The 26620-nt window shown below is 31.7% G+C and overlaps 3 protein-coding genes and 1 long non-coding RNA gene across 5 annotated transcripts in view; 3 read left to right on the top strand and 1 right to left on the bottom strand.

Annotated features, from left to right (window-relative positions):
- Positions 1-1925: 1925 nt before the first annotated feature.
- LOC132728280 (immunoglobulin G-binding protein H-like) lies at positions 1926-4530 on the bottom strand. Its single transcript, XM_060713903.1, has 2 exons — positions 4399-4530; positions 1926-3018 (listed from the first exon to the last, which is right to left on the bottom strand). The coding sequence occupies exon 2, from the start codon at positions 3010-3012 to the stop codon at positions 2077-2079; it is 936 nt and encodes a 311-aa protein (XP_060569886.1). The 5' UTR covers positions 3013-3018; positions 4399-4530; the 3' UTR covers positions 1926-2076.
- Positions 4531-4761: 231 nt separating this feature from the next.
- The window catches only part of LOC132728279 (calcium/calmodulin-dependent protein kinase kinase 1-like), a 130813-nt gene continuing 108954 nt past the window's right edge, over positions 4762-26620 (top strand). Inside the window, exons 1-2 of the mRNA XM_060713896.1 lie at positions 4762-4828; positions 21619-21703. Of these exons, the coding sequence (XP_060569879.1) occupies positions 21694-21703 (10 nt within the window). The 5' untranslated portion in view covers positions 4762-4828; positions 21619-21693. The remainder of the gene's footprint in view (positions 4829-21618; positions 21704-26620) is intronic.
- LOC132728281 (uncharacterized) lies at positions 4838-6599 on the top strand. Of its 2 annotated transcripts, XM_060713904.1 has the most exons (3): positions 4838-5194; positions 5738-6019; positions 6251-6599. In XM_060713904.1, exons 2-3 carry the CDS (start codon positions 5761-5763, stop codon positions 6349-6351), a joined length of 360 nt encoding a protein of 119 aa, XP_060569887.1. In that variant the 5' UTR covers positions 4838-5194; positions 5738-5760; the 3' UTR covers positions 6352-6599. The 2 variants fall into 2 exon arrangements, with proteins under 2 accessions (XP_060569887.1, XP_060569888.1); XM_060713905.1 differs by lacking the exon at positions 4838-5194 and having other exon boundaries at positions 5517-6019.
- LOC132728283 (uncharacterized) lies at positions 13728-20027 on the top strand. Its single transcript, XR_009625462.1, has 5 exons — positions 13728-14005; positions 16088-16164; positions 17590-17827; positions 18483-18638; positions 19141-20027. It is a non-coding gene; the product is annotated as an uncharacterized LOC132728283 (long non-coding RNA).

Raw genomic sequence — 26620 nt, 5'->3', positions numbered from 1 at the left:
AAGATACGGGCATTTTACAGTTGATCCTAAAATTGATCCTTATTTTGATCTGAATATTTTTTTAATTGTTTTGTTATTTGTTGATTTTATCCCAAAATAGTTAGGTTTTTGCAAATCAGCAATTTTTTACTTTTTGAATATTTACCACTGTATTCTATCAAAGCACGATTAATTTTAGTAACAGAGAACAATGAAAATAAAATCAGGATTACTTGATCTTTTCTTAGTGAACATAGGGCCAGGTTGTCCCACAGCCTGTACAGACAAGTGGAAATTTTCAAGAATTAACTGTGTAAATACCATACAGACAAGTTAAGAAATGCTTTAGATAAAAATGGTCAAGTAGTCAAAATCAGTTTTCAGTAGCTTATAAGCTTTTAAATTTTCTATTACATTGCTATGAGATCAATGTCTACTTAATAAATCTTTTCTTTGATCTCCGCTTAAATTTCACCTCAAGGTGATGTTGCAGAACCCTTGCTGCCACTGTGTTGGCTCAAGGTTACATATACCTTTAAATGTGGAATGAGTGAACCATTAGTGTGATCTGGTCAAACTGCATGGAAGTGAAGGCTGGCCTAACTCTACTCCTGATGGAAAGGTTCTAGTCTTACCACCATTTTGTCTCTGAAGGATAAGGGTGAATATTTTAAAAAGGTGCCAAATTTTAATACATTTTGGTATACACGACTGATGTAACATCATGAATTCATATTGGTTTTGACATCAAGACCAGCCCTTAATTAACTTTAATTTTATGGCTTCCTAAACAAATATACTCCCTAGATAAAGCCAAGAAATAACTGAACAAGTGTTGTGATCACAGATAATTTTTATAAAGTATAGGTCAAGGTTGAGAATGACCTTTCAACAAACCACTTTCTTTTTCAATTTCTTTCTAGCTTGCAATTAGTAATAAGCACAATTTTCAGATAATGATGTTATTCTGTGACCACTTCTGCTAAATGATGGGGTATAAATCACTGTAGTATATACATGTGTCTTAAGGTTCTGGGAATATAAGAGAAGTCTTTTTCATGGCTTAGAATTGGATAAAATTTAATTTCCTTAAGAGATTTTACACTGGTGCTTTACTACAAGGTAGTTCAAATTTTGATTTTTTTGTTTGTTTGATTTTTCGTTTTGATTTTTTTTAAATTCATGTTATTGTGTATAAGTTATTTAAGCAGCCTAAATGCCTAAATATAAAATGTAAATATATATATTAAAGAATTTGGGTGAGTGGTTGATAATTTACCCGTATGTTGTTGACAGATATGGACTTCTGTCTATAATTGTTTATTGATTTTATTACTGTGTAGTATTTATATGTAACTGAGGGTTTTGCTGTCATCCCTATTTATATTACATATATTACTATTTTAAGATTAAAAGTCATAATGTAAATTGAATAAAAATTATGGTAAAAAAAACTGAGTTTATGTTAGTTTATACTTTTCCATATTTCCCATGAGTAAGTGAAAAGTTAGTCAGCACTGACTGAGGATGTTTGATAACAACAAAAAGATGGCTGAACCACCAACAGGTTATTGTCAAGTCATAGAGTTCAGTGACTTCCTGATGACAATTTTTGAATCAAGATTCCTGTCTACAGTAAATTTTAATGCATAAGTTTGGTGGAAATACATGAAGGACATATTTAAGTCTTAGCCACATAGAAGACAGAAAAATATATGGCTTATCATTATTATTACTATGAAAACTTTATTTTATCTCAAGGGAACTTTAGCATTACTCCTTGAACTGAGAAATATAGGCCCTCAGGCTCTTAATGATAAGTTGTTTTGAATGAACCTTACTGTTAAATGATTTAAAAACAAAGTTTTTTATCTTTCTTTTATTACGTAACAACAATAAACAGAGTTGAGTTTTGATTTTGAGAATATTTTTTGTACAAAATTTTAAACCCATAATTTAACAAAATAGATGATGTCGGAATACTAAATGTCTGCTTTCGTAGTGCCAATAATCATATTGGATACTCTTGAACAAAAGAAATGGTGTCATTAGGTCACTTGCTGGTTATGTAACTTTCCCCTTGGTTTAGATAAATCTTCAAAACTTTCTAGATTTTTTGAAAAGCGGTTGTGTTGTGAAAGATTGTCTGTTCGATACAGCACCTTTCTGTGTGGATACACTGGCATTAAGCTGCTCTTGTAAATGCCTAATTTGTTCCTTGTATGTAATCACTTCAGTTTCATGTTCCTTCTTTAAATGTTGTAGTTTTTGTCTAAAGATTTCATGATTAGCTGATGAAGATTGTTGCTGGTTTAAGGAAAATGTAGCTTTGTGCCTTTGTAATTTGACCAGCTTGTTTTCATACTCCATCTTCAACTTCTCTTTCTCTAACAGCATCTCCTTACCCAGTTTTTCTAGCTCTTGATCTTTTTCTGTTTTTAAGTCATCCATATCTTTAGCTTTAGCATTGATTTTCCTTTCCATTTCTTCCCTTAGATCAAATATTTCTTTCTGATATTTACTTGAGACTTCTTTGTTTTTCTTTACTAGTTCATCACATTTGGATTCAAACATTTCTCTTTGTTTGCAAATAGTTTCCTCATGCTCCTTGATTTCTTTTTTCAATTCCATGTTTTCTTTGCCAAATTTGTCCACAATGTCTAAATCATTATGCAGACTTTCAACAGCTGTTTGCAGAAGTTGTACATTCTTTTCTAAATCTTTCACCTTTCTTACAGCAATGTCTTTCTCCTTTTCACAAATTTTTAACTTTTGATGTAATATCTTTTCTGCTTCTGCTGACTGTTTTTCCTGATTTTTCCAACTTTGGTACATATCTTCAAATAAGTTGACATCTCCCTTTGCTTCAGGCCGTTTGCAAGTAAGCATTAATAGTTCTAGCTCCTGGTCTCCCATGTTATCTGATGTATTTCTTTTAACATCTTCATTGGTACTACCAAAATCACTGACTTCATTTGTTTTAAGACTTGATTGTCTTGAATCAGTTGTGTGACTGCTTGATTTAACATCCATGTTAAGCTAGAAGAAACATAAAAGATAAATTTAAGATTTAAGTTAAAAATGTGAGGTCTTTGATAAAAAAAAAATAGAATAAAGATCAAGGCAATGTCACATTCACAGAACGCAACCCCCTACACAATCCTGTCACACCAGTGGGGCACCCAGAAGTCACCAAACCAAAAATTGGGAAAAGACACAAAGGCAGCAAAAGGAGGGGAGGGACATGTAATAAGGCAAGTTGCAAATAGAAGTCTCTACCATACAGTCCACGTATATCAAAACTAATTTATCAATATTATTTGTCTACTTTATATATTAAAGTTATTAAAGACTTAAACTCTCACATCTTTAAAGACATGCTTAAGTTGAAATTTATCCCCTGAGTAAACTTATTGCTTCCTACATGAAAGTATTCAACAAAATTAGTTGCAGGATGATGCACCAATCAACTGCATCCCTTCCCTTACTTTTCCTCCCACTTCCCAGTGGATGGTTTAAGTTTGGTGGCAAAATGGACATAAAAAGGGCCTTAATTTAAGCAGGGATTTTATCATTTAACAGTTTGAAATATATCAAACATTTAAGTTAATTTAACTAAGTCCTGCATGGCTACATCCCAGGAATGTGTTTTAAATGAAGTGAGAAGGAGCAGTAGGGCCCCGGTTATCATTTCTATGCTGCCAGACGAATCCAGTACGTAGCATGGCTTACCAGCCAGTACAGGCCATGAACAGGCTCAGTCAAACCCAGCCTGCAGCATTTTCAATTTTGCCGTTTTGGGATTCTGTTTTTTCTATTTTGGTAATATCATATTTCACATTTTGTATTAATATTATCCCTAAATTCTTCTGTATGATTGTGTGGGAATTTTCAATGACTGAATGAATACATTTGTAGCATTTTTTCTTAAAGTATCAATAAGGTAAAACTACTTGTTTCATTTCATCCGGAAATCATAAGTTTGTTTCCTTGCAGTACTTGTAATCTACAGGGAATGTAAGCACTATAATAATTTTGCTGACAATCAAATAATGAATGAAATTATTACTGGGTGAAGAAGTTACCATTATTAGATAAAAATAATCATTATCTAAAAGAAATATTAACTAAACATCAAAAAGAACCTCATTTGATTGGCAACCATGTTTGTTTTTACGTCATAAGTACCAGGAATGCCTTTTAAATAACCAATCAAAAGTTAAAAACATAAGTCAATGGTCCATTAAAACTGTTAAGTTCTATTCAATTTTGGTCCAAATTGCATTGTTGACACGATTTCTCTAAGAAATAGTAAAAAAGCGTGTGTGTGAATACAGCCAGTATATAAAATATATAGCAAAATATGTCAATACTCATTATTTGTAATATTTGGATATTCCTTGTACAAAGTACATGTACCTCACCGTATAAAGTTCCTTTCAAGAGGAGTCGTTTACAATTTACTTGTTGTTGTTGTTGTTGTTGTTGTTGTTGAAGATAATGCAGACGCTCAGAGTTACCTCCCTGTAAAACTTCTCTGTCGACATTTTGTAGTATTTTTTATTTTCGTGTGTGTTTTCTTTTCCTCCTACCTTCCGCATATAAAAGCAAAAATGGATATCAATTTGTCATCGATTATGTTATATAGTTTTCAAACTGCATTTCTGATGACAACGATAACCAAGTTCGTATTCGTAAGTGTATTCGTTAGTATAAGAACTTGTTCCCGGCTTGTCCAATTAGTAATGTTCGAAGAACGGGCCACATATTGTTGCAGCCAGACTCCAATTAGAAAATGTAAACAGATGTTCCTAAAATTACTGAACACTCACTGTGACGTTCTGTTCAAGTCAGGGAATTCCCTAGGCGCTTTTAGCGCATCGGTACCGATGCGCTAAAATTTCAGAACAAGAAATCCCGATGCGCTTAAAATTATCATAGCGCCTTAAAAAATGACCGATATCCCTTTCTTTTGTGTCTATAAGTTAACCCCAATTAGCCAAATAAACAAGCCAGTATACATGTCCTGTGTAGATAATTACCCGAGGCGTATACACAACCCGATACACTGATTGCCTTTAGACTGTGTGACGTCACAGACACCTGTCATCGATGTCTGCAGACGACTGTTGGTGCACTTTCATGTGTTGTCAATTACCGTGTATTGAGATGGGTGCAATTTAATCGCGGCATGTGTGATATTTACATGTTTCAGGTAGGTGTAATAACTTTTATTGCTTTGATAATATAATTGGCATTAACTGACATGTGATTATAACAGTTTGATATTTAGGGATGAATAGGTTAATTGTCTTGATATAAGTGTAATGTTCAATTTCATCTTTCACTTTCTTATGATCGTTACGTCTCAGCAGTACTGTAGTATTAAGATTTCAAAAAATAATATGTCTAACATGAATAAGGGAAGCCTAGTTCACTATCAATTTTAAGAGTTTTTTTTGTGAGCAATGTCGTTGAAACTGTCTCGGGATCATTTTGCTTTTTTTTGCTTTTTTTACTCTTGGATTAAACTGCATAGATATTCAGAAATAAATTTGGTTGATGGCTACTTTAACATTGAAAACATTTACGACTGTTCATTATCAACTTGCAAATGAGTGAAAACAACAACAAAAACTTTACATCAACGATCCCACTTAGTGACAGCCAATTGGTCATTTTTTTTTAATTAAAAATATCTTGTAATCTGTTTCTGTTCAGTGAATCCCCAAAATGAAAAAAAATATTAACTTTGCAGGCCATCTTTAATCGAGCCTGTTCATGGACAGCTTTGTGAAGTGCAATCTACTGTCCTACCCCTTAGCATTGGTTTGTCAGGACATACAGGAGCTGGCCAGGCACTTTGGTGTAGATATGGAGCAGTGCCGCAGCCACTGGCACCAGGTACGTGCCAGTCTAGAGGGGACTGATCAGTCAGCTGACCAGACCATGACCTGGATTACTGGCAACCTTTCTACCAGTCATCCAGCTCTTTACAGAATTGCTGCTGTGGGTCTCCTCCTACCAACCACTACTGCAGGTAAGCATTATTAAATTCATTCATTCTTGAACATTAATGAAATTCCAATGACAGTTGCAGATGTGTAACACTTTGCTAGAAGTTTTTCAACATTTCAAATATAATTTTTTTTACTTAGTTAAGTTTAAACAGGCTGGAAGTTTTAAATTTTCAAATATTCACATCAAACAAACAATATAAATAAAAGACATGAGGTTAACATAAATGATTACTTTCATTTATTAATTTCAGATTTTGAGCGAGGATTCAGCTGCCTGAAGAGAGTTAAGACTGAAAACAGGAATTGTCTCTCTGTTAAAGTTCTAAACTATCTTCTTGCCGTCTCCCTTTAAGGACCCCCATTAGAATCTTTCAACTTTGAGAAGGCAGTCAAGGCATGGAAGGACAACAAACCTAGAAGACAGGCCCACTTTTAATGATGTTAATGAAGAAAAAACAACTGAAATATACTCATTTAAATGGGACACACACATACATATAAATGTGATCACATGTTGTGAACTTGTGTTTATATATAATTGTTTATTTATTTGAATTGTTGGAAATGGACAAAGTAAATAATAAAAATTAAGAAAATGTTTATCAAGCGAAAAGCTTTCATTATTTGTTTTAAAACAGCCCACAGCAGTATCTTGACACCTTAAATGGCAAAAATTTTCGACACGCGGTATGGGGGTCAAGACCCCCTCCCGCACCCACCCCCGTCTTATTAAAAAAATGTAGCGCTTAAAAAAAATCCTGGGGAATTCCCTGCAAGTAAGTTACTTTTTTATTTGATATGCTAATTAGTTATCATTATAGTACAAAACCTATCATATACATGTATTAAATCATAGATTTAACAGTTGACAGTGACAAATTGTTTGATCCAAAGCTTCATTCATAATGACATAGAACATGATTATTCTTTCCATGTTCTGTATTAGAAAAACATGTTGAGGAGCTTGCGGAATGATACTAGATTGTTTTTAAAATGAATCACACATTTTCATCATGTATTAATTCTTAGCACTGGTGATCATTAATATCTGAGTATCTCACCTGTATCAACAGTACTTAGTACAGGTATTATTTATAGTTTTTGTCTTTATCCTGGATTAGAACTGGTGGTGTAAATCAGGATTAAGTGTATACATGTATAGGATACTCTTTCCATAAAGGTTACATGTATATATTACAATATGAAATATTTACATAGGGGTTTTGAAATGGCGTAACGAACATTAAATTACTTACACATTACTCCTATTTAGTCTAAGAGGACAGGATGTAGCCGCAATGGCATATTTATTTATCATCCCCATATCACAGACATACATGATAAATAAATATGCCGTCGCGGCTACACCTTGTTTTGTAAACAAGGAGTATATTAGTATAAGGCTCATTTCATAGGTAGAAGAGTATCGGTTCACCAAAAATCTGACTGTGTCATCTTCCATCTGATATTAAACTTGAGGTATTTAATAGAAAGTATGACATTATATATTGATATAATTTTCATTCTCTCTATTTACTGCAACATTTTGTTGCTCGGGTACTGGTTTGTCATTATCCTGCAGTCCTGCACACAACAAAATTCTTCAATTTCTGGCAAGTTATTTTTATTTCCATAGACTTAGTTACAAATATTCATACAAATTAGTCACCAAGTATTCATGTGTCAACAACAATGTAATGAAATTTTTTGAAGTAGGTCATTGGAACAACGGCCTTTTCATTTGAACATGAAAATTAATGTAAACAGTTGTCCCAACAAATTGTATTAAAAGCTAAGATACTGTGCTATGTATGAGCAAATTCACAATATCTCCCCAAAAACAGTTCAGAATCTAATTTTGGACTTAAAGCATGTCTCAGAGGTCACAGCCTAAGACCTGTTACTCTTGAATAGAGTTTGACTGAATTATTGCCCTTTGTGAAAAACTTTGTGCAAATTTTGCATTGACAGCTCTTGTTATTTCTTCCTCTATTTATTTCAATTTAATTTTCTCTCCGAATGGGACCAAACACCATAAACAAAATGCTGAAAAATATAGGCAATGGTTGACTGATTTGTTAAATTTTTGTCTATAGAATTTTGTGTTATCTTGCACTGATAAGAGTTTTGGTTTCATAAAATGTAACTGTATTTGTAAATACATATTGCACTCACTTACTAACTTTTTGACTTTTATAACTTTTTTCTTTCCGTTCTATAAAAGTTTAAGGGTGTTTAATTACTAAATATATGCTACTGCAGTGCTTTGCGAAACAGCATTAACACTTTGTATTTCTGAGTTGTGGCCCCTTAATTAAAGCCTAATTATACTATGTATTACTGAGTTGTGGCCCCTTAATTAAAGCCTAATTATACATAGTATTATTTTGCCTTTTCTGTAATAGCATATTTATTTTGATTACATTACTTACACAGAACATATTTTACTAATGTCTTGTGTCCTTTTAAAATGCTGATTCCATCATGCATAGCAGTATTACTATAGTTAATATATCACCCCTAAACCCAAGATCCTTGACACACTCCTATATAACCTCAGTCCTGTCTTAGGTATTAAAATTGAATATATGACACTGCACACTCCTTTTTTATTCCTTTGTTTGACTAAGATAAAGTTTTAATCTTGCAGCAGGTGTTTATATAATATATATATAAATGATATAATCATCACTATTGTCCAATAAAAATCAATGTAACAAACATGTGGCATATAATTATATAAACTATCAAATGTTATGTAGAAGAAAAGAAAACAAGCCATGTAAAAATAAAAATTGGTATACAAAATACTTTTAGTTAGTCAGGAGTGAGAATATTTCTAAAAACCATAATAGGGTATGCAGACAGTTCTTATAGATAATGATTAAGGGGTTGAGTTGTTAAGATTATTTATTTCAAACCATTTGCCCTTAACTGCTGATGGTTTCTAATGCTGCGAGGGATTCTTTCGTATGAATAGGCTACCCAGCTAGCTTATGAACGTCGATGGTTCTACTCAGGTTGTTGATTAACCAAGAAGTTTAGGTTGCTGATGAATAAGGTCATTGACTTGTGAAGTTGTGAAGTAAGAAACCTTATTGACTTAGAGGTTTCATTTTTATAAGAAAGTGTGACTGTATGCTTGACAGCTGGCCCAGACCAGCCTGCCATTTCAGTGCCAGTCTGAACAGGCTCTATACCATTTAATTTTTACCTTGATACCCCCAAAGTTAATGATTGACAGTTTACAAAATAGGAGCAGGACAAATCCATAAACAAAAATTCTGAAGGTTAATTAAAGATTTATGTTATGCAAGGAAAAACAATTTTGATGATTTTATTCCTCCACAAGTATAAGTTACAGAGTGATGGCCATTATTGACCATAGTAAAGGCTTCAACAAATGTTTGTTTTACTTAAAACCAATCAACTGATCAACTACATTATATTCATATTGATTTATATATAGATCAGAGAATCAAGATGGGAAAAAATTGTACATCTATGGTACATTAGCTGTTATCGAAGCACTTAGTATGTTGTGATTTGTCATCGCTATCTTGTATCTCCTCATCATTCCTTTGTTCACGTATTGATCTCTTATATTTTATCAAATGCTTGATACAATTACAAAATCACGTACTTTTTAAAGGTGGTCATCCAAAGTGACTGGGCAGTGAACATTATGAAACAAGAACATTTGTTGTATTGTAATCCATGTATTGTTTGATAGTTTTGCAATTTACATTTATTGATCAATATATAGTTTCTTAATACATCCAATAGTTTGGTAATAAATTTATTGATCGATAGTTTCGTAATAAATTGATTGAATAATTGTTTTGTAATAAATTTTTGATTGATATCAGTTTCGTTATAAATTAATTGATTAATAAGTTTGTAATAAATTTTTGATTGATAGTTTTGTAATACATGTATTGGTAGTTTCATAATACATTTAAAAATGGTTAGTAAAAATCAGTTTGTTTATATACCCGAAGGTCTTAATACATAGAAAAAGTGTGGCATTACAAAGCCTGTTTTATCAAATGATGTTCATATTAAAAAATAATTGTTCATTTGTCCAGATTCTTTAATAGAAAGTGGTTGAGGTAATCTTAAGTTAATAATTAAAGTAATGTCAGTTTAAATTTTTATATTTTATTTAATATTTTAGATATTTTGTTATTATATTATTTTTTAATATAATATTGTTTTAATGTTATAGTTATTACAGTTAATTTTAATTTTGTTTGTCTTATATAAAATACAGTCAAATTTTTGTAGGAGACCACCTTTGAATAAATATCTAATGGAATTGATTATATTCAAGCTCTCATTTGTTTTCATTAAAAATGTTTTGATTGCCAGCAGTAGGAGTGATTAGTGCTATGACTGATGCTCAAGTTTGTTTTGATAAATATTGAAATCTTAACACAACAATGAACAATAGATATTATCCGGAATTTGGCAAATCTGGGTATTTCCAATCTTTTCCGGGGTACAAACAATTTTTACCATTTAAACTTCAGTAATATACTGTCCTATGATGATAACTTGAGCCTTTGTTTACATAACAAAAACCAATAACAATGCGAAAAATAGGTAAGGCAGATCAATGCCACAAATAAAACTACATGTTATCATATGTCTTGTTAACGCAGTAGGTAGAGCAACCGTGTCGGTTACAAATGTATTCTACCCGTACAGGCAGAAGTTCGACTACTGGTACGACACATTTTTTTTTTACCTCAGAACTGAGTCAATTGTTCAGAAAACAATGTTGACCCTTTTTTCATATACATACATGAATACGAGATCAAATATTTTATTACACTGCGATAAAAAAATACAAAAAGAAAATAGAATAGAAATAAAAATATAAATTATATATATACTATAAAATATATATAAGAAAAAAAAACAGAAAGGAAAAGGAAAACTTGATAAATAATAATGATAAAAAACAGAGCAAGAAGTAAAAACTGTGGTTATAAAATGGCACTACGTGGGGTTCGAACCTATCAGTACAAAACATTAAAAGTTACAATAACTACGATCTAACGGTAATACACAAACAATATTGTAAGAATTATGCTATATAGTATATGTAAGTGTTTACTTTTACGATATCAGATAATAATCCAGATAACCCGTCTTTGGACTTTCCCATGTACCGTTAAGACCAAATTATCATCCTAAGGACAGTAGGGCATGATTATACTATAAAATACACGAACCAAGAAAAGGTGATAACAATTTTGTGTTTCAAGTTATTTTTTAATGCTAAGCAAAATTGTCTTCTATATATATGAAGAACTACCTTTAATTGGAGCCAGGTATGTGTTGGTGTGTGAAATGTCAAACTGGGTTGATATCTTTATTTGGAATATAAACGATGATAATTCAGATGTTGTAATAGGGACAGAATTTTCTTAGCTTTTATTAGATCAGTATTTTCTTTATTTTTTCAAATTTGGAAATTTTATTTATATTCATGTTTAAAACAAGTAAGTTTTATTTAGATTTTCCTATCGTACCTAATATTTTCTTATGATGTTAATGTTAAATTATATCCTGAAGCAGATTGATGACTCTGACATTCAGGCTGTAAAAGTTAATTTTCTGAACCTGCATGACTTGCCAATGCCATCAAAACATTGAAAGCACTGTAATAAGATATATAATTAGGGTGTCTGATTCGGTCTTTTAGACCTGAAATGTCAGATTACTAAACATAGTAACTCTAATTTGGTAAACCACCAGTTGTTATATTTTGTATGAAAATAGACTTATTAAATGAAAAGTTTGTTGATTCTAGAATTCTTAATATTGTACATATTTGGTAGCATTTATGGACTGATTTTATTTTGTTTCATTCATTGAGTCTACCATTTGTAGCATTATAATTAGTTTAGATTATGTTCTTAATTTAATATTATGACTGATAATGAAACTGATATTAATCACTTTGGAGTTTGCATCTTGGATTTACCTGTGGCCGTCTTAAGTTGCAACTTATTCTAACCCATGTGACCAGTGCAGACCAAGATCAGATAGGTTGCTGATTACAGTGTGCTCTGTTTGTTTTTCAGTCAGTACATATTTTGAAAAATCTAAATAATTCTGTTACCTGCGAGGGTTCAAGCCCTGTCAGGGCCAAGCCATTGTTTCCTTAAGTCAGGATTTTTTTACAGTCATTGCTCAGTACTGGTTGGTTCCAGAAATGGATTTGAGAGTGTTTTTATAAGCTAATTAAGCTTCTTACACATTCAAACTAAAGTAACTTCTGATAAACTAATAAGACATGTATATGAAAGAAACAAACAATATTTCATATAAGGCCTTATTGTTATCTCTCGCCCACAATTATTCCGGGCAAATTCTGATGCAATTAGTTTTTAATATATCATCAACTATACGCAGTCATTCTGGCAGCTGATGATATGAACATTGGCAAGATACTCACTGTTAATATTGACAGCCAGACACAGCTTTTTTTAGACTTACTAATTTGTAAATTATACTATTGAGGAGATGTGGAGAAGGATTGTTAGCTTCGCTGTTACTGGTTGAAATTTTTGCATTATAAGCAATAAATTTTGCTGAACACAACTTTTTCATTCTTCAATGAAAAAACCTGTTTTATATTTGTCAAGGGCCATAACTCTAGCCAATATTTATTGACTATAATCACCATTTTAAGATGGTGGGGGGGGGGGGTATTTTTTATTTTTTTATCTTTTTAATTTTTTTTTCTATAAATTAATTTATAGTGAGATTGACATTCTTGTTGTAATAGATTCCAAAATATTCATATAATTTATTCATTATCAAGGTCAATTGTACAAATTTTATTTCTGTGTTTCAAGATGGTCATTAATTGGGCATTCATCGTCCATTGCTTTTTCAAAATATTCATGTTTGGAAGTGTATAAAAAATGTTGCAAGAACATGCTTTAAAGAGTATATTTAAGTTTGTAATGAACTACGGTCAACTGTGACTTCAGCCCCCTTACCCTTGTGGAAGTTGGGGCCGTGGGAGGCATAGGTAATGAGCAGAATATTAACCTTTTGTATATGTCCCAACACTGCCCGGTCAATACAGAGGTTTTGTTTTTGTGCCAAAATGGGAGGGTATTTATGTCCAAATCAAAGTGCCAGGCTTTTAGTAAGGATCTGAGTATCATCTGACACACGGTCGCCACAGCCAATTTTTTTATGCAGGCCTTTTACTCAGGGTTTGAACATTGAAAAGTCACTGGGGGTGTGGATGGGTGGGTGGGTGGTGTCTGGGATTGAAGAGCTTTGGCTAATGCTAAGCTAGAATACAAAATACAAAATGAAATACAATATAAATCTTACGTGCCAAAAAAGAAATCCATAATCGTGATAATTAAAAAAAAAACAACCTCAAATCTTTTTAAACAATAAAAAACACTTTAAAAATAATGTATAGACTGATTAAAGTTAGTGGTCTCTTCATTGAAGTGTTTTTGCTAATGCATATTAAGATTCCATTTGCTAGAATTTACAACTGAAATACTGATAAATCTTAGGTGCCAAAAAAAGAAATCATAACAAAAAAAAAACAAAACAAATCTTTTGTAAAAATCACTTTAAAAATTATGCATAGACTGGTTAAGGTTGTGCAGCTGTTTTTGGGTCGCTGCGCTTGCGCAAAGCGAGCCAAAGTTATAAGCTACATCTCAGGCTTACTGCGAACCGAATTTCGGCTGAAATATGTATACATGCACGTAGTAAATAGTTCCATATTGTCGGTAACAAGTTAGAAAATCCGTACCTTCATTCATTACAGGAGGGTTATCATACATTTTGAAATGTATTATGATAACGAAAATTACAGTAATTTTGTGCTGTGTACAGAAAAAATATCAATGCGCGATTGAATCACGTGACAGGTCACTGAGGTCAGCCATGCTTCTTCCACAGCTTGATTCGACTTTCGTTATTTGATACAGACATCCAGGATAATTGAAGAAATTGTAAGTTCTTGAGTAATTTTGACAGTTTACCTCGATTAAATAAGAAAGACTTTATGAAACTGAACCACCCGTGAGATTAATTTTTGAAGATTAATTTGTTTATAAATAAAAATTGTCGGTAACAGGGTAACGATTCGCCACAGTGACGATTCGGCCGAATTTAGTGACGATTCGCCCCACCTAAAATTAACAAAAATTTTAAAATACATTTGGACTGAAAAATATTTATGGTTTGGGTATTTTAGGAATTTGTTTGGTATATCCTTTATATTTAATAGATAACAGATAAAGGTTTAACAGAACTAACAGTATATATATTTATATATAAATTATTTAAATTAATCTGGATTCTCATTTGTATCAATAATATATTATGATATTTAATATAACTTTCAGAGTTTTAATAAATAAACTAGATAATAGATTGATGTAATAGATAAGTATGATAATATATTGATTTTATTTACTCATAGATATTCGTTTCTACAAGCAGATTGTCATACATATTATTTTCTATTGTTCTAACTTCTATTGGCCATGGTATTTGTCGCATGACATTATATAATGGCAGATTGGTGAATCAAAAATTATTGTTTATGTTTACAATGCATATCATAGAGGAAAAATAGAATCCCTTAAGAACACCCAAAATGACACAATTGAAAATGTTGCAGGTTCGGTTTGTTTGAGGCTAAACAGTACTGGAAAATGAAAGTTACTGTCCTCGCCCCCCTAGCACATACTGGCTTTAAGGCCCATTATGCCCCAGAAATGATTTTAATTTATTTCTCAAAAGCCTGTTATTGGTGGCCTGTTATAACTTCCAAAAAGTTACTCAATGGGCAATTATCTGAACCAACTTTTGCCTCAGCTGTTGCTTTTTAGCAATCAGTATAGTTAAAGTGATTTAGTATTTTGTATGGAAGTCAAAAAACTACTTTGTTTACATGCAAACAGTAAGGCCTTACATGTAGTAAGTCTGTCCTAGAGGAGGTGTCTGATTATTCTTTAGGCTTCAGTTCTCACACTGACACTAACTGAGTTCAAATATTTTGCAAATTCAGTTTTTATAGTCTAAATTACTCTAATTATTGAAACAATCTAAACCAAAGTTTTTGAAAAACGCAGAAAAAAATACACAGAATCTTGATGAACAGTGTCCTTTTTTGTTCAGTTCCCCCATTCTTTTTTTCATTAAGGGAACACACATTGTATTCTTTGGGAATCATACGCCACTTTTCATGGAATGGCACTAACATGTCACATTGGAGGTTCCATGATCACTGCCATAAAAATACACCTGCTAATGTTTCTAATTTAAAAAATTTACCATTACATGTTTAAATGTTGAATACTGCTTAACCTGGTGCTATTGGGTGTGAACAGTAGCATGCACTTTCCAGTACTATCCATAAACTGGCTCAATCAAACTGAGTCTGCAGCATTTTCAATATTGCTATTTTGGACTTTTTTTTAGAATTTTTGTTTCTCTTTATGTACATAATTACCTAGTATTAAGCTTTAAATGAGTGAATAAAGAGACCACTTAGGACAAACACACATGCAAACAACTGGATTTTATTTATTTTGCTCAAGCCCTGTCACTCAGTCATATTTACCTGTATTTAAAGAAAGATTCTACAACTAGATTTTTTAGAAGGTAATTCCTGATCCAGAAGTGTTCTCCCACAAACAAGTGCGTGGTTCCCCATTCTGCTCTATGCTAGTGCATACAAAAACGGACGATAGTACTTAGACTGTGTGTCATATAACACTTTATTTACATGATGATTAGGTGATTTTCTAATAATATGAAAAAATTGTTGATATAAGAAAAATATTTAATTGTATATTATAAACATGAATGATATTGTCTGAATGGTTAAGGTCAACATTTTACTTGCTTCTGATTTGTCCCAATAGTTTGATGCATTGACCTGTTTTGAGTTGGTATATATACATGTACATGATGTAGCTGATTTGACTATTAAGCCAAATGATTTAGATAACTATAAGTTGGGAATGCTTTATTGTTGATATGAAAATCATATGAATGTTAAATAAGAAATGCATTTATTTCAGGTGTGTGATATAATAAACTGTTGTGTGAGGTTTTTAATGTGACATGGTCAAGACATACTATGATAGTATTGTTCAGTGTAAGTTCTCTTTAAATGTTTGTTTATAAGAAAAACCCACATTTATTTTATTGAGCTCTGGAAAATTTGAAACACATATTTGACTTAGTAGTCAAATTTAAGAACAACACTACTGTCATGGAAGTATTTCCTGTACAAAAGCAGTATACCAGCTTTTTTTTGCAATAAATGCTGTTGTTTTTTCCTTGTGTCCAGAATGATATGCACATACTATTAAGAAATATATTCAGAAATACATTGAAAATTGTATATTTGTGCTATTCTAATTCTATCCTTCCCAATACATGTATGAATCAAAAGCACTGTTCATTTTTGGGACATTTTACACTATTCAAGTAATCATTCTGGGAAAACAGAGCGAGTGCATGATCTGAAATTTTTGCATATAGGTTTTTTGCCAAGATCTACATCAAATAGAATATCAAATTATCAATCTTGAAATATTATTTCCATTCTGGTCATGTCAAAAGCCTCAGTGGAGTCCCTTTAAGTAATTCATATATGACATTGACCTTTAGATGACTGACCATCATGGTCAAATACTGAATTTAACTTATTGTCATATTGTTAATATTTATTTGTTTTGTGTTCGCATATTAATTTATAAGAAGAATTCCTTGAAAAATATTTACCTCATTTTGACTGGAAAAGTACATATATTATAACAACCTTAGCTAAAGGTAGTAATAAGAGTATGAGTCTGAAAGTTTACAATATTTAATGATTTCTCTTTGGTTACAGAGAGAAACAGTTTTTCTTTTTGTATTTTATTATATTGAAAAATGTATAATTTGCTGTCAAGTTGTGTGTAACTAAATGTGTAACTAGTACATTTTACATTATTTTCTGTTCTTAGTAATTAATCTATAGAATAAGAGGAAAAAGAATCTCTGGTAAAAAATATTGAAAATCTTAAAAGCACATAAATTATAATGTGCCAGAGATAAATAATTTTGTAATTCTTTAGAAAGGTCAAACATGTGTTCAATAATGTTTTAATGATGTATTTAGAGCATTTTAAATGTTTAACAACTGAAAAGAGTAACACTGAACAAACAGTCATGTGTTGTAAAGGTAGCAAAATGTGAGCAAAGTATTATTTTGACTTACATACAAAATACTGAATTAATCTAATGATACTAATTGCCAGATAACTTATCTACATGTACATGGTCAATGAGTACATGTAACTATTTGAGAACTGCAACAAGATATGTAAAAGGAAAGTTTGAAAAATAAAAATGTTATCTTTTCTAAGGCTTAATGGACCTTTAAAAAGTTATTATTTAATATATATTTAATGCAGATATCATATGTGCAGAAAAAATTGTGGTAAAATGATATAACTTGCTTGTTTAATACTGATTACTTGTGCATGATCTTTAATATATTATAAGACATTAAATTTTGTTTTGCTTTTTTTAGGTGACTTCAGTCATGTTACTGTTTGATAACAGTGAAGGTACAGTAGGTTCAGACAAGTTATATACATGTATACAGGACAAGATAGCTCAAACTGGTAGTTTGTTATAGCAAAAAGTGATGAAGTTTCAGCCATGAAGTCTTCATCGTGATGATGATCATCATGATCCTATTTATAGATTCTTTGCAATTATCTGTAAGGAAGAGGTTTCTGCTGCAGAGAAGAAAAAAGTTCATACAGGTTTGTCATTTTTTCAATAATAAATTTAGGTCTGTTGTTGATTGCATGTACATTAAAGGTCTTTCCTTATCATAAGGTTCTAAGGTTTGTCATCTTGTGGTAATTACTGATCCCTTAGTAATTAATTACAGTCATCAAACTTTTTAAACATGTTAACTGTAATCACTTGTTGCATGGTGCATATGCCTGAAGCCTAGGATTTTGTGACAAATATCATCATGTTTTACTATTAGATTATGTGGAAAAATGATTAATAAATGAATTATAGTTTAAGGGTTTTTCCAAATTTTCAACTTGCACCGATGTTGTTGTACATCAGGGTTTTACTTTCTAATGTTTGACTGATATCATTGCAGACCTTTACTAATTCAAAATCATGACAAAGTATTTAAAATTAAAATTTTCCTTTCCAGAATTACATTAATTCATTGTAGGACTAGTAGTCATACAAAAAAATATATATTACTGTAAACATGTTACACTAGAAAATTAAAAAATTGAAATGTATGCTCATAGTGAAATGATCCATTCAAAAGTTAAATTTTCAATTATTTTTCTGAAAAACAATAACAGATTATGCCCTGCTTCTAGTTTCTTGTATTTGAACAATTTATGCTGTTTAATTGTTTTACTAAACCTTGCTCCCACTTTGCAGTAAGAAGTTGCCCACTCTGTTCAAATGAAGCTGTCTGAAGTACCAAGTAGAACAATGTATTATTTCTGGAACAACTTAATTGAAGTGAAGCTTACTATGTGAAGGAGTTATTTCTGTATTCAAAAGGAAACTTCAGCATACAGAATACCAATTTAGGTATAGTACACTTTAAATTTTTACTGTTATCCATCTAAAGAAAGCATGAGATACAAAAATAAGCGATAATAATTATTTTCCTGACACCAGAATACACTATGGTTCTGCTTGCAGTTAGAAGTGATGTTCTATTCTTGTACAGCAGCATTAATTGAAACCAATATTGGCCTATCATTTAATTGAAAGAAATTGACAATATTCTTGTTTGTTTTTCAGCAGCATTTGTAAAGTTAATTAAGTCTGTATATCACACCATCCATTGCTTTTGATTTTCTTGTGACCAGAAACTAGCATTTTACATAGTGGTGTAAGCTTACTATGATAATTCATGCAAAGATATGATAAAGATATATATATATATATATATAATATATATAAGAAATATGTCTTCGATTTTACTGGTAAATTGTTAAGTATGGAGCACATTGTCTTTATGATGTTGAATATATTCAGTGCCAGATAAACAATTACTTGCAACATGACAAATATATTTTATTTTCAGATATTTGTAGCTTCAGTTATGGGAGAACACAAGATTAATTGAACTGGAATCCCTTCAGACGTTGACATAGCTAAATTTCGCAGTTTCAACTATAAATGGACATTAAATTAATATACATTGGTTTTATTTTATACATGTATTTGTTAATATTTTTTGTTTTCCATTATTTCCCAATATTGTTAATTTTGGATAATATAATGCCACAGAAAACTTGTCGGTCTTGGAGTATGGCTGTTTAACAAAAACACTACAGATTGTTCGTCAGAACAATGAAATTACAGTTTTGCTTGTTAATGAACTAATTTACATAAATATATAATTTTTGTAAGCATGAAGAAATTTGGAACATATCATATAATGGGTATTTGTTTCTTTTGCATGCAAGATCCAAATATATTTCATAGAGTGAACAGCAGATTTAATATTTTCATGAATGGCATTGAAAAACATATACAATGTATAACTTTGCCACAATGTTGGTAAATGGAGGCTGCTATTTTACTGTGACTGAAAGTAGTTCAGATATGACGCCTTATTATGTCCGAGGTCTATAGCCCATCATACAAGCCAAAGAGAGCAGATTTTTTTTCTGTGTAGAATCATTAATTTTCAATGTTCAGATTTGAAAGTGATTCTGTCATATTTCCTGAATTTGTTTAATTTCCTTCATGATTTGCAAATATTAATTATCTACTCTTTTATTTATCACATTTTTCTGAGAAATAAATGTATTTCCCACAAAATTTCTGTTTGTTTATAGGCTTTTCATCCTCATTCAAATAAGGGTCTGGCTACTTTTGAAATTATACTTTATTGTGAAATAATCTAAAAGTAATGTCATTTTTTACTGAAAAGCATGTTATAAGTTATGGTGTTCAATTGATTTCTGCAGGACAACTTATGAAGGAAATGAAGTGAGTTGATATTTGCCATGTTAGTATCAAAAGGCAGATTTAGTTTCAATAAATTATTTTTGATGCTGTTATGCCCCTTTTTAGCTCGACTTTTTCTTTTTAAAAAATAGAGGTATTGTTACAGTCATGGCATTGCCGAGGTCATCCACAAACTTATACTTTGATCATTACTTTTTAGCTCACCTGAGCACAACGTGCTCATGGTGAACTATTGTGATCCCCCACCATCAGTTGTCGTGGGTCGTCAAAAATTTCTTTAAACAAATCTCCTCCGAAACCAAAGACTGCACAGTAATAAAACTTTGCAGGAATGACCCTACAGTTAGTGCCCTTAATTACTTTTGTCCAGTGCATAACTTGAAAACTAGTACATGTAGTTGGAATTCAATACAACTTCATACAATGGTCAAGCGAAATGAGAGAAAGTGCAGTGTACAATAACCATTACTCAATCTGCAGTATTTATAGAGTTATTGATCTTTTTCCTTGTCTTTCTGGACTTATTATAGAGTAATTCAATAAAACTTCATCAATGGTCAGCAACATTGAAAGGAAATGCAACATACAAGAACCACAACTTACTATCTTTAATTGCCCACAAACATAACTCTATTTCAATTCTTTTACAAGGTATTCTGTTACATCCTAATGTCCAAAGCAGTCTTGTGGGGGTATTAATCACATTTAGTGATAGTTCTAGTTTTAACTAATCATACTTTACTTATTGTTTTGTGAGAATTTCATGAGTCTCTCTGGATGAAATTGTGACTTTGATAAGTCATGTATTCACAATCACTGAAAGTTTATCCCTGATGGAACACTTATTACTAGTATGCATAGAAACAGAAAGATTTTTCAACCATTTTCTTTTCGAGTTGTTTGAACACTATCCAGTCTATATGCACATGGGTTGATGATAACTTGAATATCAGATTGATAATAACTATAATCCCCAAGAATGAGCATGTTTTTCATATGCCTTATAAGTAGATGAAATTATCAATGCTTAGTCATTGTTAATAGAGGACTTGGTTATCTACTTCCAGCTTCTGCTTCTGTCAGTAGTGTACTCTTAAAATTTATCCAATTTAAAGTATTATTTTGAGGATATAAAGCAATTTGGTTTTTCGATCTCAACTGAACAAATTGAGAAAAATTACTGGTTTTTAGTACTTTTGATAAACCGTGTTGTAATTGTTGGATGTCAATGATAAATCTCCCTGAATAAAATCATATGGCAAAATATTGCACTTTCCTTTATACTCAGTCATTTCCACTTGAATATGACTTGACCCTTTAAAAAAAGTTGCAAAAGGACAGGAAATTTGGCCTTTCAAGTGATCACCAGCAATATAATGTCATATAAATTTGTCAGCGCAAGCGACCCTCCAGTGCTTTCAGTGCTTTGATTCTTTCTCCTATAAAAGTAGAGAAAAACAGTGTAGAGCTACCAGGTGAAAAAGTGTCAAGTTTCAGAATAAAGGTAAGAAATTAATATTTTGTCTCTCATCATATTGTGTATATTACAGGTTTCTTATTTATTACAATGTGTTTGTCATTTCAGATGTTAGCCGTTACCATGGTAAAGAAACAGAAAGCATCCTCAGAAATGATAGGAGTCATGTGACCACTTGACATTATGGGAAACGGTAAATTTATATTATTAAACAGGGAATCGGTGTTTCCAATGTTGTTTATAGTTTATTTGTATGAGACAAATTGTAAATTATTGAACATTTGGCCTCGAGTATTCAGTTGCAAATTAAATTCTAATTTGGAGAATTTTTCAGACATAGAGATGTGGGTTATTGTAGGGATCTGTATTTATTAACTGTCACTGTCTCATGTTAATCTTTTCTTTCACGCTTAAACCTTAATTTTCACAGGCTATGACCCTAAAGTGTAAGGGGCATCCTGGTCAAGTGGTTAAGGTCATTGACTTCAAACCACTTACCCTCACCACTTTGGGTTTTTATCCCGACAGGGACTTTGGATTCTTTCATGTGAAGAAGCTATCCAGCAAACTTACGAAGCGTCGGTCAGGTTCCACTCAGGTACCCGTTTGTGCCTGAAATAATGCACTGAAGGGCACTTGAGGTCATCCTCCAACAATTATAGCTGGAAAGTTGCCATGTGACCTATACTATGTTTATGTGACATAAAATCCAGTCCTCACCCTAAAGAGTAAATTCTATTACTAAAAGTAACTAAATATATGCAGCCATTTATGTATAAATTTACAGTGTAGCTTCCCTTTATATCAATTGTCCCGGCAAAAAAACTCATTTTAAATTGTACATTATGTTTACAAGAAACAAATTAGGTGATATCTTGCTTTTATAACTAGAAGTATTTAGAAAGGAAAAGGATAATGTTATGGTAACAAATGACATTAGTGCTTTTCAAATTGCTTTTTCAAGGAAAGTAATTAAATTTGATATTCTAAATAATTGGTTAGAACTATGTTGACAAAAGTATCTGTGATTAAAGTCATTGTTGAGGAAAGGAAGACTCATTCCTACCTTTATCAAGTGGGAAACAGTAAACTTAAAGTTTCTACAAACTTAATTTCAGCCATATCTTAGATGGATTATATTCTTCCTGAAACCTGACATTTTCAGTGCAGTCAAACACGTTTAATGGTAAACTGTAAGTTCTGCACAAAGTAATTGAAAATTTAAGTTATAGCCTTATGTAAGTGTGGCTTATTTCTCTTAACCCTTAACATGCTGAATATTTAAAATGGACTAGGTAAACAGCAAGGTATAGCTTATTGCCTTTAAACAGCCCAATATAGGTAAACAACAAGATATAACTTTATTCCCTTTAAATAGCACAATATAGGTAAACAACAAGATTTAACTTTATTCCCTTTAAATAGTCAATTATAGGTAAACAACAAGATACAGCTTTATTCTCTTTTAACTGTATTCCCTTTAAACAGCCTAATATAGGTACATGTAAACAGCAAGGTATAGCTTATTGCCTTTAAACAACCCAATATAGCTAAACAGCCTTTTTAACAGCCTAACACAGCTAAATAGCAAGATATAGCTTTCTTCCCTTTAAACAGCCCAATATAGGTAAACAACAAGATATAGCTTTATTCCCTTTAAACAGCCCCATATAGCTAAACAGCAAGATATAGCTTTCTTCCCATTAAACAGCCTAAAATAGCTTAACAGCAAGATATAGCTTTCTTTCCTTTAAACAGCACAATGTAGGTAAACAACAAGATATAGCTTTATTCCCTTTAAACAGCCCAATATAGGTAAACAACAAGAAATAACTTTATTCTCTTTAAACAGCCCAATAGAGCTAAACAGCAAGATATAACTTTCTTCCCTTTAAACAGCCTGATAAAGGTAAACAACAAGATATAGCTTTATTCCCTTTAAACAGTCCAAAATAGCTTAACGGCAAGATATAGCTTTCTTTCCTTTAAACAGCCCAATATAGCTAAACAGTAAGATATAACTTTATTCCCTTTAAACAGCCCAATATAGGTAAACAACAAGATATAGCTTTATTCCCTTTAAACAGCCCAATATAGGTAAACAACAAGATATAGCTTTATTCCCTTTAAACAGCCCAATATAGGTAAACAACAAGATATAGCTTTATTCCCTTTAAACAGCCCAATATAGGTAAACAACAAGATATAGCTTTCTTCCCTTTAAACAGCCTAATAAAGGTAAACAGCAAGATAAAGCTTTATTCCCTTTAAACAGCCCAATATAGGTTAACAACAAGATATAACTTTATTCCCTTTAAACAGCCCAATATAGGTAAACAACAAGATATAGCTTTATTCCCTTTAAACAGCCTAATATAGGTAAACAACAAGATATAGCTTTATTCCCTTTAAACAGCCCAATATAGCTAAACAGTAAGATATAACTTTATTCCCTTTAAACAGCCCAATATAGGTTAACAACAAGATATAGCTTTATTCCCTTTAAACAGCCTAATAAAGGTAAACAGCAAGATAAAGCTTTACTCCCTTTAAACAGCCCAATATAGGTAAACAACAAGATATAACTTTCTTCCCTTTAAACAGCCTAATAAAGGTAAACAGCAAGATAAAGCTTTATTCCCTTTAAACAGCCCAATATAGGTTAACAACAAGATATAGCTTTATTCCCTTTAAACAGTCCAAAATAGCTTAATGGCATGATATAGCTTTCTTTCCTTTAAACAGCCCAATGTAGGTAAACAACAAGATATAGCTTTATTCCCTTTAAACAGTCCAAAATAGCTTAACGGCATGATATAGCTTTCTTCCCTTTAAACAGCCCCATAAAGCTAAGCAACAAGATATAGCTTTCTTCCCTTTAAATAGCCTGATAAAGGTAAACAACAAGATCTAGCTTTCTTCCCTTTAAACAGCCTGATAAAGGTAAACAACAAGATATAGCTTTCTTCCCTTTAAACAGCCCAAAATAGCTTAACAGCAAGATATAGCTTTATTCCCTTTAAACAGTCCAAAATAGCTTAACGGCAAGATATAGCTTTCTTTCCTTTAAACAGCCCAATATAGCTAAACAGTAAGATATAACTTTATTCCCTTTAAACAGCCCAATATAGGTAAACAACAAGATATAGCTTTCTTCCCTTTAAACAGCCTAATAAAGGTAAACATCAAGATAAAGCTTTACTCCCTTTAAACAGCCCAATATAGGTAAACAACAAGATATAGCTTTTTTCCCTTTAAACAGCCCCATATAGCTAAACAGCAAGATATAGCTTTCTTCCCTTTAAACAGCCATATATAGGTAAACAGCAAGGTATAGCTTTATTCCCATTAAACAGCCCAAAATAGCTAAAAAGAATGATAAAACTTTTTTCTCTTTAAACAGACCAATCTAGCTAAACTGCATAGCTTCATTCCTTATTTGCCTTCTGCTATTTAAAGAGCCTAATATAGCTTTAAACTCTTTAAAAGATCACCACCTGTTACAAAATATAGCTTTTTAATGATCTTTATAGGTAGATTCAAATGACGACTGTAGAAAAATATCAAAGTGCGCAGTGATATTGGAGATAAGTTTGCAAATATCAACCAAGAAATCTTATCATATATAATATTTAATCAAAACAGACTTTCTGCACCTGGAGTTTGTAAACTGATTTAGTATTTGGCACTTTAACATTTCTTGGTTTTCAATATTGATATAATATCATGATATCTCTGGTTTGCTTTAAGTCTATAAATGGAATACCTGGAAGAAAAGCTGTTATGGAATAGAAGTATGGTCAAAAGCTCATAATTATATAGTCTTGGAATGTCTGACCTGGCTGAATAACAGTCCTTATGACAAAAATATTTTTGCTAATTTTTTGCTTAACTTCAAGCTATAATGCAGCAGTCAGGTTGTCATTCCCATTGCCATCTTGAAATTGTAGCATTGGCCATTTAATTTCTTTATTTCTGAATGGATTCTCTTTATATATAGACCTGGACTTACAAATGACATTGACCTTGAAGGTCAAATGTCTGAAGTTTGCTTGATTTTTTGCGAAAATAACTTTGTTATTTATGAATGGATTGTCTTCATACTTCAGCACAACACAACTATCTAAAGGACAATGTCTTACAATAGATCAAACCTTGGCTTATGAATAACCTTGACCTTGAAGGTCAAATTATTGTACTTTTACAAATCTTTGAACATTACTTTACTTAAATTGTCAGAACTTTGTTATTTATGTACAGATTCATACTTAGTGGACAAAGAAACACGTAAAACAAAACCAACATTTTGAATATTCTGATATCACCTTGACCTTTAATTGTCATGGTCAAATTATTGAAATTTCTTTAAATTGTAATGACTTTGTTATTTATTTATGGGTTTTATTTATTTTGGACAAAAATAACAATTACATTGTATGGCAAATCTGAAATGATTATAAATTCAGATGTGACTTTGACCTTTGAATGACCTTGATGGTGTAGGTGAAATATAAAATTTGAATTCTATTTTTTTACAGGAGTATTATGTTTTATTGTGTCGCCTTGAAAAGGTGACATATAGGGGTTACTTTTGTCGGCGGTGTCGGCGGCGGCGTCTGTGTCCGCGTCGTTGTCGTTGTCGTTGTCGGCGTCGGCGTCCGCTAAAGCTTGTCCAGAGCATAACTCAGTCACAATAGGTCTGATTGACTTCAAACTTGGTATGCATGCTTCTTTCAATAACCTGAAGTGCAGTGCACAAGGACCGGTACTCTGCAGTTCTTATTTTTTGAGTTATTGCCCTTTGTTAATTTTCATACTTTAATTTTGTCCGGGCCATTTCTCTTCAACTAAAAAAGCTATGGACTTGAAACTTCATAGGATGATAGATCTCATTAAGAAGAAATGCAGTGCACAAGAACCAGTACTCTGCACTTCCTAATTTTTGAGTTATTGCCCTTTGTTAATTTTCATACTTTATTTTTGTCCGGTCCATTTCTCCTATAACTGTATAAAAGCCATGGACTTGAAACTTCATTGGATGATAGGTCTCATTAAGAAGAAGTGCAGTGCACAAGAACTGGTACTCTGCATTTCTTATTTTTTGAGTTAT

This window comes from Ruditapes philippinarum, unplaced genomic scaffold (assembly GCF_026571515.1).
Source record: "Ruditapes philippinarum isolate M1 unplaced genomic scaffold, ASM2657151v2 ctg693_1_1_1_1, whole genome shotgun sequence".
In the NCBI taxonomy this organism is placed as follows: domain Eukaryota; kingdom Metazoa; phylum Mollusca; class Bivalvia; order Venerida; family Veneridae; genus Ruditapes; species Ruditapes philippinarum.
This window is presented reverse-complemented; position numbering and strand designations above follow the sequence as displayed.